Source organism: Chlamydotis macqueenii, chromosome 1 (genome assembly GCF_036417535.1).
Source record: "Chlamydotis macqueenii isolate bChlMac1 chromosome 1, bChlMac1.mat, whole genome shotgun sequence".
Lineage (NCBI taxonomy): Eukaryota > Metazoa > Chordata > Aves > Otidiformes > Otididae > Chlamydotis > Chlamydotis macqueenii.
The window spans coordinates 60,490,264-60,505,923 of NC_141556.1; the positions used below are offsets into that span (position 1 = coordinate 60,490,264).

The 15,660-nt window shown below is 37.7% G+C and overlaps 1 protein-coding gene across 1 annotated transcript in view; it reads right to left on the minus strand.

The window, feature by feature from the left end:
- The window catches only part of RFX4 (regulatory factor X4), an 86,818-nt gene that overhangs the window by 51,689 nt on the left and 19,469 nt on the right, over positions 1-15,660 (minus strand). The window contains exons 3-4 of the mRNA XM_086740140.1: positions 8,420-8,480; positions 2,798-2,921 (exon numbers count right to left, since the gene is read on the minus strand). Coding sequence (XP_086596266.1) covers positions 2,798-2,921; positions 8,420-8,480 — 185 coding nt within the window. The remainder of the gene's footprint in view (positions 1-2,797; positions 2,922-8,419; positions 8,481-15,660) is intronic.

Genomic DNA, 15,660 nt, shown 5'->3' on the forward strand with positions numbered 1-15,660 from the left:
AGTGACTGGGACTTGGAAATAATTGAATGTACTGCAGGGAAACACGGAGATATTATATAAGAATTAGGTAAGGCTGTGAATTTAAGGAATACAGGAGATGGTTGGAAACAAGATTCATTAGTTCAGCTGTTCGTGAACAATTTGTCTGTTCTTCCTGCCACGCTCTCTTGTGGATGTATTTGACTTTCATCAGGCTTAAGAAGTACACATGAGCTGAAGCATTGTCTACAAAACCTTAACCTGGAGACATCACTTTAAGGCAAGTTTCACACATTTTCAGTTGTATCTTTAAAAGAGAAATCAACACTGTTCTGTTAATTGAGATGTATCTAAGCATGCAACAATACATTAGGATGTGACTTATTACAGATTGTTTTAATGTGCTAAACTCCATGTCTCTTCCTGAAAACTACCAGTCTGTTAAAGAGAATGCCTAAATGTTTAATATTGCCCACAGAGCTAAAGTTCAAACATGAATCATAAATTCAGTATGGTCTATTGAAAGGCGAACTGTCCACAATTTCACAGAACAACTAACTCCTTTCTCTGGAAGAGATGACAGCTGCAGGGCTCTTGATGATTCCCAATAAGGACAAACATGTCTGGGGTCTCTGTTTCAGCAGCTAAGTGCGGAACTCCTCAAAGAGCACCTATTTCACGGCACTGCCTCCAAGGCATTTATGCAACACACATTGCCAGTGTCCTGTTTAAGTCACATAACAACTCTGTTGTGTGTTGGCTAAAACTTCATCTGTGTACCTGGCTCCTGAGAAGCTGATTGCAAACTATTGATTGAATGAAGTGGGTGTCTGCCTTGCAGATCTTCAAGACTGTATAGTACATTTTCTTAGCAATAACAGGTTGGAAAGAATCACTGGGCTCTGCTCCGGGTTCTGCAGATGCAGAAGCCTGTTCACTTCAATATTTGTGTTGTCTGAGGTTCCTGGACACACCTGTGCAGAAGCCTCAGTTTCCAGATCCAAAAGTAATGGCCACAAGAAGCACTAGTTTGAGACAGTACTAAGATGATTCTATATGGCTTCCTCTCCACAAAAAGGGAAAACAAATTGAATGCATCACTGCTTCAGAACTTTATTGCAACCAAGTGGAAAACTCTTGGATCACAGCACAGGAAAAACACATTGGAATGCCATGATTTTTGGATGGAAGACACTGTACCTGTCCTGCTAGGTCAAGGCACTCCTACCAATGAACAGGTGTGTGTATGAGGGACAGGGGAGAAGGAGGATGGAGTTATATACAGTGTAACAAGATTGCTGCATACTGAAAATTGGTGAAATCCCTGGTAAATTTATGTTCTGATGAAATAATTTCCAAATATTTATACCTTACAATTTACAGAAATTTTTAGCAGCAGCAAAAGTAGCATCATGTAAATTTTACCCGCGTTCCAAATGTGTTAGCCTGCATGAAATCTGTTTCTTGTTCTCACTATTCCTAGATTACATGTTGCCACTACACTTACCACTTGGTAGCAATAATATCTACAACAAACAATTTCATTCACAATTACACAGTGTATATAAACAGAAACCTAACACAGAATCAACAAAGCTATGCAGGTTTTTGAGACACAACAAAAATAGCAATGTTACAACATGGTACATTTTACTTGCCTTGCTAAATTGCCTGCATAAAGATGCACTATAGAAAACGACATCTCATTAAATGCATTATTCTCCTTCACCTACTCTTTACACAGGCACTTACCCTAGGAACATTTTTTCTTCTTTGAATACACAGCACTTCTATAGAACAAATGTTGCAAACACTAGAAGAGAACAGCTTGCAGGACAATCGGCTTCAGATTCATGCTTGCAAGCATTTCAAAAAACAGTGGCAAATTCTACATTTTGTTTTTTTTCATAGCCTACAAGTTTTAAAGAACACATTCTATGACAAAATTTCAGTTTTAAATGAAAAATTAAAAATATTAAAATATAATCCAATTTTTCATTGAGAGGAAAACATCCCCTGACCAGTAAATCCAAAACACGAACTTCATGTAACATTCTAGCCAGCCATTAACATCTGCTAGTGGTATATAGCATAAGAGCTTTACTACTCACATCTGGACAACACACAGCTGTGTCTGTGCTAAGAGTGCGTCTCCACTGTACGTCTAGAGTCAACCATAGTGGCTCTTACTAGAGCTGGACTAGAAAGTGGAAGCACAAGGAATCATAGTACAAAAATACCTTGGCAGCCTGTACCTGCAGTGCCACACAAATGCCATTAGATGCTTTCTGGACTTTCACAACTGGAGGCATTGTACTCCACTATGTGAATTTGCCAGCATGGGCTGGTATCATTAATTCAAGGATCCCGTGTCATGCTTACAAGAATGATATAGACAGGCTCCAGAATTCAATGATTGATATTTTACCCTTCTATTTTAAATATATATATATATATATATATTTGTTTTGTTTTGTTTTTTGTTAAAGCAGTGAAGGTCCCGATGCAGATGTCTTTACACTGGCTTGTATTTGACTTCCAGGCTGACAATATTGTATACCATGTGACTGTCAGCTAGGCTAGGGACTGAAGTAATTAAAAAAATGTAGTGTATTCTGGAGCTTAGTCATGTTTAGAAATTATTCCAAACGTAAAAATACTGAAAATCTTAGCCTTTGTCCAATAATTTGAATACATAAGATATTCCATTCATAGACCTCTATCTCTAATGGTAAATGATTATTTAATACTTTTCAATACTCCAAATTCACCTGAACCAGGTGAGAGCTCAAGGCATCATACTGCTGTTTAGACTCACCTTCCCAAAGCTGGCAGCATTAACAGGTTGCGTGTCATTTTTCTCACAGAAGTCCAAGTAATGCATGTAGAGAGCACTTCGAGGAATGCAAACACCTTCTGCAATCTCATAGTTCTCCTCCAGCCTTAAAAAGTAAATATCAAACAGAGAGAACTGCAAGTATGTTGGATGTCCTGTATGATAAACAGTATGCAAAGCTGTATCTTTAAGACCAAACATTCTCACTTCTGCTTGTCTACTAAATTTTCTCTGCTTTGTTCCTAAGTGCTCCATCCAATTCACTTCCATAAAACTTACTTGCTTCATTTGGTTCGTACTTGCTATCAAAAACACAAGCTGTGAGTTCTCAGGCAAGTAGAGATTAGCACAAAGAGATACTGTGTTTTGACCATACTCCAAATTGCTATTTTTAGGAAAAAAATACACTAGTAATCTGTTATAGCCTAAAAGGATCCTGCAGTAAACAAATGTATGTACAACTATGAAACAACAAACATTCACTGAGGGGAAGTATTCTCTCATTCTTTACGGGACAGGTCACCTTTAGTTCATGACATTCTTTTCACTCCTTTCCAGCTGCAAAATTCCTTACCTTGAGGATGCAGATGTGGCTAAACTAAGTTATTTATAAACACTCAAGAATGTTCACAAAATCGTATTTGTAGAATGTTTTCTTGCTATTCCTTATGGACAAAGTGAAAAAAAGAGTCCATGATCTGAATACAATGCTGAATAAAATAGTGAAATAACAACCCACTCTGACTTGTGGAAATTACTATTATTAATTTAAACATGCAAACAAACAACTATAGAATGTTAAATTATACATCAAATATATGAATAGGCATATACTTCATCTTTAAAATCTGAAACTGGGCTCATTATAAATCTGTAGATTAGAAGAAATATTCCTTTGAAATTACATTTTTATGATTGCTGATCCAAGAAAGTTCAATAGGTATTTACATACACACTTAATTTTAAACCATAATTAATCTTGTCATCCATGGTGTCACTCATATGCATATATAGCCACACGTGTGCTTGTCTGCCATGCCTACTGGGAGGAGAAGGTGTCTGCAACTTCCTCTTAAATGTATTAGAAAATTAATAGATATTCTCAAAAACTCCAATTTTACAGTAAATAACCACCTGTCATTTGACAGCTGTAGAGCATCTTTCAAATATCTAGTTTCTCTCCTTCATTGCCTTTTTCAGGACATACCTACCTTTCATTTCCGTTATCGTGATCATTTGTGACTGCAAACTATTTTAATAAGATATCCGGCTAGATGAATGGAATCAGTTTGTACGGGCAACATCTATTCTTCCTTGGTTTCTACAGAAATATCATCATGGCATCTTTCCTCAAATTCATAGCGCTTTTACAAAACCTCCTTTCAAAACCTGGAGAGTTCGTTTGTATACTATAGCTGCTAATTGGAATGTCAGCTTCCGTGACCAAGACAGGACAGAAAGAAAAGCAGTTAATTATTTCTGTTCATATCTGATGAATTTTTCTCTTTTTCTCCTCTCTTTCACAGAGAGTCATTAGTCTGACACTGAACAATGCTCCATTATACCTGAACTTTTTTTTTAATGATCAAAAACCCATCTTGCTCCACTTCTTTTATTTTCCTGTCTTTTACTTAACAACTTTATCATGTTTTGAATTCAGCTTCATTCTACAGTATTGTAGAAAGATAATGAACTCAATCTTCTACCTAGCAAATCATTATCAGAAATAATATATATATAACATTTTAAATGTCCTAATAAAGCCAGTAGTTCACAATGAGACCTTTTGTACCACTACAGTATAGCAATAAACCCCCTAATCCTTCTACCGGAATGACAATTTTATCTGTCCCTATTACTGTTTCCCTCTTTATACACTGATATACTGCTAGATTAAATGAGATTATTCTATAGAAGAGTCAGGTCTGTAATGTTGTTACAGACTTGTTTTTAGATATGAAGGCAACAGAACAACTGTGATGTTACCATTGCTAATCACAAAGGATTTTAGAACAGATTCGTTTTAATGCATTGTAATAATTTCCAAGAAACTAATAATCTGGGGAGAATCCATTACCTAGCAATGCTTTGTCTTCCTCTTTTTCACTTCTTTTTATGAACGTTGCAGAAAATAGAATAGTTTCGTTGAGTTTAGCCTCACAATACTGTTATTATTCGGAGCATCTACACTGCAAGCCACCAAACTGCATGGAATTAGGCTGTCCATGCTTTGAATAATTCTGTGTCTGGACAAGCAGACACACACACACGCATGCACACCCCCCGCCTAATACTGAGGTAAAATAAAGTTCCACACTTACAATTTGGTCAACCAGTTCACCAACGAAATAATCATGAATGTTTTAGAGCCAAGTGTTTAGCAAGCTATAGCTTTACAGATTACAATGAACGCAGGAACATGGGACAAGCACAGGATACTAGGTATTGGCATATTCATGTCTTAATGGTTAAATTCAAGCTCGCATAGTTTTCCCAATTATGATGTATTTGGCAGTAATGCTACATTTACCAGGCCTTTCACTTCATTTCATGTCATCAACAAAACAAAACAAAAACATAATTCCTGTTTCCAGGAAAAGAATATCAGGCTGACAGTCATCCAGACATGCTTCTTGGCATCTTCAGCTACTTCTTGCTCCTCCTCATTTATAGTGTTCAATGTACTTCGCCTTCAGAGAGGCATAAACATGAAGGATAGATCCTTGTGGGATTGTTGTTGTTCACTCTTTTTGGTAAGATGCCAGACAAGGAATAACTACTGAAGTTGATGGCAATATTAACCATGTGACAAAATTTACGTATTTCCCTTATGTTTTGCTTTACTTTTCCTGTTACTTTCTTCCTCTTCTTTTTCCTTGCTACTGACACTTCCTCTGTTTTTGTTCTCCAAAACTCCATTGCCTTCATTAGCTGTAAATGACAGTAGCATCTAACAGTAAAAACACGACCAGCTTTAACTCGGCAGGCACTAGATGCTGCAGACTATCGTGGTGCTTTCATTTTCCAGAACAAGGCAAGTTTGGTATTGTATCCTGAAATCTGGTCAATAATTTACCCCACCACTTCCACCTTTTGAACCTGGCCCAGAGATTCCTGTAAGAGGGTAGGACACATGCTTATCCAAGGCATATTCAGGTAAATTTAGTCTTTTGTCTTTCTTGATTGCACAAAAACTTGCTCTGAGTCCTAAGCAGGCAAAACTGTCAAACATGTAAAGCTAAATCTACAGGAAGCGCTCAGTCCAGCATTTGTACAGTGCTGACCACAATAGTTTACTGACCCATGAGTTGCTAGGTGCTACTGCAGTACAAATAACCTGATGCTAATGTGTCTGGCTTTCCAGAACAGTGAAAACTCAACATCTTCACACAAAGCAAGCTTACTACTTTAGCAATTTGACCATTACTTTTGAGTTTGTAATTTTATTTAATGTATCAAACGCAGTAGCACAGTTTCTCCAGGAAATACCAATTCAAAGCTGCAGTACATAGGCTGAAAAGCATATGGAAACCACCAGAAAACTGGTCTATGGTATGGCTACTAAGCTGGGAAAATTTACCTACAGGTTTATCAATAGACAAGTCAATCATAATTCTGTTTGACATGAAAACTTCTTTGCTTTCTGCTCCCTCATGTATTTTTGGGTGGAAAATTGAATGAAGGAAATTGCAGATGCGCAAAAAAACTCAAAGAGGAGAGAATGTCCGACCTGCCTTCATGTGTAAGAAACACAGCACAACACAACAGACAGGTAGTAAGCCAGTACACTAGCAAGGGGGAAGGGAAGATGATGTAAGCAGCCTTTTCAGAATCAAAATTCTAGAATTCTATTGCAAACACTGCTGAATGAGCATTAGCGTGCACACTGCATTCCAGCAGGGCTCAATATCCCAGGAGTTTGGGATTTACTAACCTTTATGACCGAGGAAGCTTGAAAGTATTTGGCAAAAGATTGTTTACAGTATTTGCATGTTTTCTGTTGGGAACAGTATCATTGACATGTTCTAATTAACTCTGACTTCTTGGCTACTATGTTATTTGCTCCTCTGGAAAAGACTCTTAGCTGACTCAACCGCAAAATAAACAGTGCTCTGAATTTGGGGCTGGTAAGCCCTGCCTGCTATTTTATTTTAGCTTTGTTATTCTCTTTGAACCATGCTGAAATTGCGTTGGTAAAAAACAGAAAATAACAAAATACCTCTATGACATTTCACTATTATTTTAATAATTTTCTCTCTGTCTGTAGTCACTCTTTCTTTATTCATCTTTCTTCAACTTCTGAAAAAGAGCACTTTGTGACAGAAATAGGTACAAAGAAACAATAATTTAGATCTAAATGCCTTTATTTATACTTGACTGTCTCATTATTTAGACTGAAAGTGTCTGCAAGTTTCTTTCAGGCAGAACACTGAATACTTGCAGCAACCTTTTCTAATTCAACCCACAGGTCTTGGGAATTTTTAAATCTAAAATTTAACTAATGAAGTTTAAAAAGTAAATATAGACAAAATAATCCAAATCACTTTATGTATATTTCACAGAATTGGAGAATTTCACAGGCAAAGAAAAAGAATAAAATTCACTGGCTGAATTATTCTTTGCTGTTTGTTCAGTTAGATCTCCCAAGAGACTGACAGAATCAGAGAAATAATTTTGCTAACATTTCACTAAAAATCCTGCGTTTTTTGCCAATAACCTCATCTTTTAATCCAGAAAACTATGAGAAGTACTTCCAGATGAAATAAAGGTCTTTCTTTAAAAGACTTAAACAAGCTAAGGAGTATAGGTTTTCAGATAAGCATGCTCCAAGGCTTCTCTGTAACATTCTGTTCTGCCACATACCTCCTGAAAGATGCATGATCACTTACAACTTTAAGAAAGCTAAACCAGAATTAGAAACCCAAATTAGGAGAAAAGTCCACAAAAGTCTAAGAGAGAACCTATAGAAAGGGATGTTAGAAGTGTAAGTAACATCACAGAATATGCAGCCTAAAATACCGCTGTAAATCACAGTGAACAGTACTTGTTCATTTTTCATAGCAAGTAGACTAACTCACAAACTTTCATTTCCCCATCCTCTTTCTCTCTTCCTAATTACTCTTCCTTTTTCCCCCTCACTAAATTTGCAAGAGGATTTTGACAAATGAATCAAACCTCAAACTCTCTCTCTTCTTTTGTTTCATTAAATTACAGAGATCTTATTTCAGTAAATTGGTCAGTAATGGTGGGCTTCATCACACACTGAAACAAATGTGAGTCTTGAAAAAAATCCTCAGTACTAGTTTTCTTTTTGTAATAAATATAACAACTATGACAAACCACAAATCACCAGCTGGCAAGCTGGCAAACAAGTAGATCTTCTAAACTATATCAGAGGTTTCTATGTTCAAACAAATCTCATAAGAGTTAGACATTTGTTGAGAAATGCTGTACAGGATACTAATGAGCAGATTAAACACATACAGTGAAGGTATCTTTAAAACTGTTTAAGATGTCCAAGACCTCTATCTTCTTCAGCTGCAAAAAGTATAAGAAAAAAACTGGGAGCAATTTTTCTTGATTTTTTTTAAAAAAGCATCTTACCATTGCAGGGTAGCTGGAGTTGAGTGTGGTTTCGATGCTCTATTATTTTCTTTCTCCTCATCTGTTAAGAAACAAAAAAAACCACTATGTAATTTCAGTGAGAATTCCTAGTAAGGAATTATCTGATTCTAAAAAATGCTCTCAAGTGCCAAAGCTTTCTCAAAATATTGGCTAAACTGTGGAAATGTAAATAACAATGTTCCCCAAACTAGCATCTGTAGATACTGCTTAAGGCAATAAACCTTGCAAACATCACTGACAGCAGGAGCAGAGTGGTGCATAGGAATAATGACATTGAAAAGGATAAATTTATACCAAAAATAAAAGCAACTCTCAGACCTCTAGAAGCATGTCAGAAGATAAAAACACTTTCACCACCTTTAAGGGAACAATTGCCTTATCCAAGTTTTGCATTAGATGAGGCATTTAACCTAATGGGGTTCATCCACTGGTGTGATCCTAACATATGATATGTAACAGATATTTATAAATTTACAGAGATTAATTTTGAAAAGAAAAACTGAAATTAAAAACATTCTATAATGTACTTTATTCCTTTTCAGATATTTTTTCTGATACTATTCTTCATTAACTGTTTCCAAAGTAACACTCTGGTTTGCTGACTTTCCAAAAATTTGAATAACAGATAAATAAAGATAATTAAAATAAAACTCTTAAAATGCTGGATTCTTCCTCATTCACATTGGTTCTTTTGAAACAATTTAGAAGTATGTATAGAACAATTCCTATTAAATTGTGATTTGTGAAGCATACAAAACATTCCTAAGTGAAAGCTGGAATGAGGCACAATCAGTGTCTCCAGAAAGGTATTCTTAGGGAAACACTTGTTTCAAACACAGTTTGATATTTTAACAACTTTGTCCCCAACGAAAGCATTAAGTGTAGAAGGCTTTGATACCTCAACAATGAGATAAACCACTGTGGCTGTACACCATGCCGCAAGTTTCATTTCTTCATACAATTAACTTTTAGAAGTTATTTAAGGGAGCCTTTAGGATGCTAAATATTAAGACAGCCGGGCTATCTCCTCTCAACATTAGACCTGGTTGGGAGGCCTTTTGTGCAGTCCCAAGAACCGACGCACACAAATAAAACCCCACTTTGGAAAACGCTGTCTTCAGTCCTCGCACCACAACATTTCTTCCATTACATACAAGGCAAGTGGTGTTAACAGAACACCCTTCAGCCTGCAACACCAGTCCCCTGAATGTCAGGAAAACCCAGATTTACAGTTACCCGCAGACACTGTGAGCAGCCCCTCTTCTGCATCTGCATGACAATAGGCCTCTAATTATTTTACCACACACTCCTCCCCTGCCTTTCAGGGGCCCGCTTTTATTCAGCACATAGGACCAACATACACATTTCGAATCACTTTTAAATTGTGTTTTTCATTTGTTTTTCCTAAACAAATGGTCGGTATGCAACAAACCTTCAGCACGCAGTAGTTGAATGCCAAGCAGCCATGGCTGCCACAGGCCACTGATGCTCAGCAGCAGCGTCAGGCCTGGCCGGTAGCTGGACAAACATCTTCTCTATGGTGGGAGGCAGGACCGTGCAGCAGGGATTTAAACCACTGGGTGGATAAAATAGTCAAGGCTGTCTCCTCTCACAACATGGACCATTCTTCCCTTCTTACCTTTAATTAACAGCATAGACACCCTAGGAAAATGTCTCCTGGCTCCAGCCTTCCCTGAGGAGAGGGTTGGGGAGGAGAGGGTGGCCATGTCTGCCCTGCTCTGTGGTGGGAAGAGCCTTCTGTATTGAGTTTCACAGTTTTCCAGGTGACAGGGAATGAGGGTGCCTGGCTCAGAAGTGCAAGAGAGCCCTGGCATGGAAGGCCCCATGTTCACCACAGAGGAGCAAGACACAGGGGGCCTGACCAAAGGCAAAACAGGCAGCAGGGCTGGGGGGGGACATGCAGGAGTTATGGCAGCTCTCCAGGCTTGGGGCACAGAGCCTGCTGCAGCTTCCTTTACCCACGGGCAGTGCTGGCCTGGCCTGCCGAGGCCCTGTGGGTGCCCAGCAGTCTGTGGCCTCCCAACCATTCCTGAGGTAAAAGTGAAAGGGAGATAGTTACAAACAGTTCATCTCAGCAAAGTGTTGCAGGGGGGTAAAGCACTGGCTGGGGTGGGGCCTTTCCTCTGCTTTAGTAATGAAAATTACAGCTGTCAGTCATGTGAGGCGATCAGGCCTCGCCATCAAAAACCCGTAACCCAGGGTGCTACAGCGCCTTTCTACCGACTGGAGGGATTCAGCCCTTGCTGTTGTGGAAAGGAAGGAGACACCACAGCAAGGTACAACCGCCAAGCTGCTGCCTTTAGGTATCAGCAGCATGTGGGGGCCCAGTCCTCCTCCTGTGCCCCACCATCATCTTGTTCAAATTAAGGTTCTTGCTTCCCAGGTGAAAGTCATCCATTTTCTTATTCAGTATTTTCTATGTCAGTGTCAAAGCCTAACAGCCACTGGTTTAAGTTGGCTTCTACCTCGCTGGGAATTGCTAGGGGAGTGCAAATTGGAAAGGCTGAAAGCCACTGATCTAAACAACTAAGGTGCAGAAAACCTAAATCTCTGCCTGTGAAACCAAGAGGTACTATTCCCCCCTCCCTAGAATATGGCTTTTTATTATCTTTCTTGATTTAAGGAGGCTAGTGCTCAAAGGTCTGTTATTAGATGGCTTTCACCTGTGCTAACTAGACTTAGTTTTCCCCTGGATATGTGGCATTCTGTCAGACATCAAGCCAATATCTAAATTATACAGTATTAGAGTCTCTACATCCTTTCTGTCCCTTCCTCAGCTGTTTTTCACTCACATTAAGAGTGAGCACCTGTGAGCAGGTGCTTTACCTAACCTGCCCTCAGACACACTGCAAGCCAGCCATACTCAGCTCCTCCCATGTAAGGATTTGCTTTAACAACACAAACTGACAAAAACCATCATAAATCACAATTTAAATCTCCCTTCTCAGCTATGTCTGCTTCCTGGGAATCCTTCTTCAAAGCTCTTCAGCATCATCCACTAACTGTCCCTTAAAACCAATAAGGAGAAAGATGGATTTGAACTTATTTTTAAAAATTCTTTAAGCACCATTTGCCATCAAAATATTATCCATTAAACAACCAGATTTTCAACAAAACTACATTTTCCACAGTTAGTGCTTGTCTCCCACAAAATCAAGTATCTGTAAAAGAAAATAGAACTTTTTTGGGTTTGTTTTTCCAATGGACCAGCTGTTAGCCAACATGTTAGATGTTAGTCAGATAATTGACTAGTAGAAAATAATAAATAACCCTATTCTGTACATTTTAGTTGGTAACAGGGCACTTAATGGCTTTTGTATTGAGCACAGAACATTTTGTATAACTCTTGACTCCAGTCTGATCACAGATCTGTTTGTACAGCATGAAGGAGGTAAGGAATGCTGTTTTCCCTTACTTTTTGGCCTGCTATTTTATCAGTCTCCATCAGAACAACACTGTAGGTTAAAATGAACCCATGCCTTTAAAATTCAATACTTTTAACATCCAATCTATTTTGTAAAGAAAGGAAATAAAGACACTGAAACGAAGTCTTGATTCAAGGTACTGTCAAAGAACAGAGCTGAAAATTGTGTGACAAATGCAGAAGGACTTGAAGTCATGAGGAAAAACCCTGCTTCTAATGCACAGCTGCAGATGTTCACACATATGGCAGCTGCACAGCACCTCAGGGAGAGGTCTGCTCCATTTGCTAGGAGCAGATCTCACTCCACTGCCAGTAGGAGGACTACCAGCATTCCAAGGAAAAGTATCTTCAAGGTACCTGGTTAGGTGGGAACCTGGTCCTCATCCCAAGCGGAAAGCAGATAATAGCTTAGACAGTTGCAAGTAAAAGTCTCAGCACAGAATAGGTTTTCAAAGATATTAAAAACTAGGATAATCAATGTAATAGAAAAACAATATTTCTTGGCTCACAGAGATGTCAGAGAATCTTGTTCTTCCCAAACTCCATGGAAGTTTCTTTGCCAACAGCTCCGTCTTTCTCCTTTCACAATTCTGTTTCAAAGCCATCAGAAAAGAGGTCTATTTGTACCTTGTGCATATGTTTATGGCTTCCCCTGAACTCTCAGTAGTCTCCTCTAACTTAAGATAGTGGGATTCTTTAAAACCTTCTGAGAAAATGGAAGCATATTTCTAATTGTGTAGGTAAGATTGAAAAAGAAATACTTTTCCTCAAGGAAAATTTAAACAAAATTAAGTAGCTCTTTTTTAAACATTTTTTTCAATGGAAGAACAAGAGGTTTAGTTCAAAAAAAAAAAAAAAAAAAGAAACTATTGGATAGATCTTCCATTTCAGCCAGTTTGGACATGGATTTTGAACACTGCTTTTGAAGTGAAAAAGTAGTCTGAATCTTTTCTTTTATCTTATATGAACTGTCTACACATTCACATTTCTAAATGTGGAAGAAAATTTGGACAAGCAACCCATTCACTTCTTCATGTGACATCACAACTCCTTCCCCAGGGAACTGAAGTTGAAACTTTCAGAATCCTTGAATTGCATTCTTTGAGACCCCTATTTCAATTTGGAGAATCTGGCTCAATTCACAGTACACAGCAAATGTTGTGGTTTTAAAAAAGTTATTAGATATGAGGTTGTACCATTCCCTTTTCCTGTGGATCTTTTGACTAACACGTAGAATGTGGACACAGTGGAAGGAAAAATGTTTTAAAAAATGGAAACTGGAATAAAATTTACCTACAGTTTTTATATTAGAGTGTAAAAGCTGTGTTTTGGGAGAGGTCATAAAAGGTTCCAAGAGGGTAAGAAGTGCCCCAAGAAGCAGCGAGACCATGGGAATCCACAGCTGTGCCATTGCTTCCCTTCACGGTGTAATGCAGGTTCAAGAGACCTGCAGGTGTCTGGATGAGAATAGAAGATTGCAAAGGACACCTGTGGCCTGAAGTATGGTTCTGTAGCATATTTCAACTCTAGAAAAGGAGACCAGCAAAACTATTGCTCTTGTCCTAAAACCCTATGAACTCTAAAAGCATCCAGAGAAAACAGACACAAGAGCAAGCATGATACCGAGTAACAACGTTCTCAGTTCACAGTGCAAATTCTCACAGTCTTCACTGGATGCAAGGCCAAAAAAAAAAAAAAACCCAAAATACCCAACAACAAAGACACATTTTCTCTGGTAGAGTCCAGCCAACAGCTACCTAATGTATTTGGAGACAAAAAAAAACCCCTAAGTAATCAAGAGAAAGATGGATGATGCCTTCTTTTGGCTGGAAACTCCAGTCGAAAACTGGAGCTCCACTGAAAACAGTAATTTGACCACTGTTCTGAGGAGTTTGAATAGGGTTACATAGGTTTTCTCAAAACATTTTGCCTCCTGCTGTTTGTAAATGTATGACAGAGTCTGGACAAAGAGTGACACGGTAGTTTGGAAATTTCTTGGTTGGTGTGTAGACACTGTTAGAGAAATGTTAGAAAGAACCCAAGGACTGGAAAGGAGCACATAATACAATGATTTCTAAAGTGGATTTCTAAATTTGTGAATTTCACAGATTATCAGTCTTCTTGCTGCCGGGCAAGTGGCTTATTTTTCTTCCTACTCCCTCCTCTTCACCCTCTCCCCTCCGCCTTACCCCCAAACACAAGGATGACTTTTCAGCTGGATTAAGCATCTTATCTGCACTGCAGAAATACTGGTATCAGTGCAAAGGAAGCATCTGGAAGAACTTATTACGAAGGAACCTAGATAAAATCAACTCTCTCTCGTTTGGGTTTCCATGATACACTGTGACAACGTCTTCTGCACACAAATTGTGGGATGAATTCATTTATATATGTGTTTTATCACTTCCAACTTTGCCACCTTTCATTATCATTGCTTGCCGCTTAATTCCAGTACCAGAAACCAGAATGAACAATGATCCTATCTTCTCAATGCCATTGTCTGAAATATCTGCGCTTGCTAACCTATGCAGGTTCAATTCTTACTGTCCCTAGGTATGTAGAAGTTCTCATGCTCGCATTTAAACTGAAAGCACATATAACAAACTACCACTAGTTTTGCTACAACCTATTTAGGGTAATAGATCTAGAACAGAATATAGAAGGACATTTATAACTATGATACTATAATTTTTTTTTTAATATAGCTAGTGGTGCTCAGTAATCACCTTAACAATACTGTTTTGAACTGTGAGTCTAAGGAAAAGCTCACTGAAGTCAATAGTGTTGAATCCTGAATTCTGACCCTACTAAGAGTCTGAAGTCACATCCCATTCATTACAGAATTTCTAAGATTTTCTAAGCAGCATTCTAACATCTAATTTCTAACATTTTCTCAGTACCATCAGAGTGAAAAGAATTTCCTAAGTCTTAGAAGTTCTCATAAAATGCAAATTAACAAGCAGATCCCTTTTGGTTTTCACTACAATTTACTACAGTTTTATTTTTGAAGATCTATTGATTTCTAATTCCTTAATTTTTAAAAAGAAAACAAAACCGAACTTGTCCAAGATATATTGTCTGTCTTTAGGGATTCTTATCCACTGTCCTTAGCTTGACAGCCATTAATAAGTACCATACTTCTAACACTTCCTTTCTCCTTCAGAAAACATATTGCCTCAAAAGAGAAACCTGGACAAATAAGAGTAGGGCCCCAATACAGCAAATTCCGCAATCCACTAAAACTCTGTGCTGCGAGGCATGTAATTTGACTGTGACATCAAAATAAAGTAGTTCTCTGAAAATGCAAAAAATGTAAAAGGGGCATTCAGCAATTAAGAAGTGATTAAAAATATATTTTCTAAATTTATGTGCTTGAATATTATAAAAATGTGAGTCTCTCTGAATTAAAGAATTGAGTCTGCATTAATAGGCTGTAACATGAACTAACAGGAAATACAGAATGGAAAATTAACATGAAGAGTATTTTGCTTTAGGCAAATTAACTAGAATAGAAATTGCACAAACAGAAAAAAAAAGGTAAACTAAAAATTGTCTTACAATTTTAAAAAGAAACAATTAGGTGATTTAAAGTTATTTTTAGGGTCTTTTTAATTACCTGCTATTGTTAAGAATCAAGATCTACAATTACCATAACTAGAAGAGAGAATAAAAATTAGCTATTTTAAAATCAGCTAGATTTATAGTTGTTCCCACTCTATGACTAAAAAGAAAGCAATATACTTATTTAATCTGTGATTTTTTAATTTATAACTTG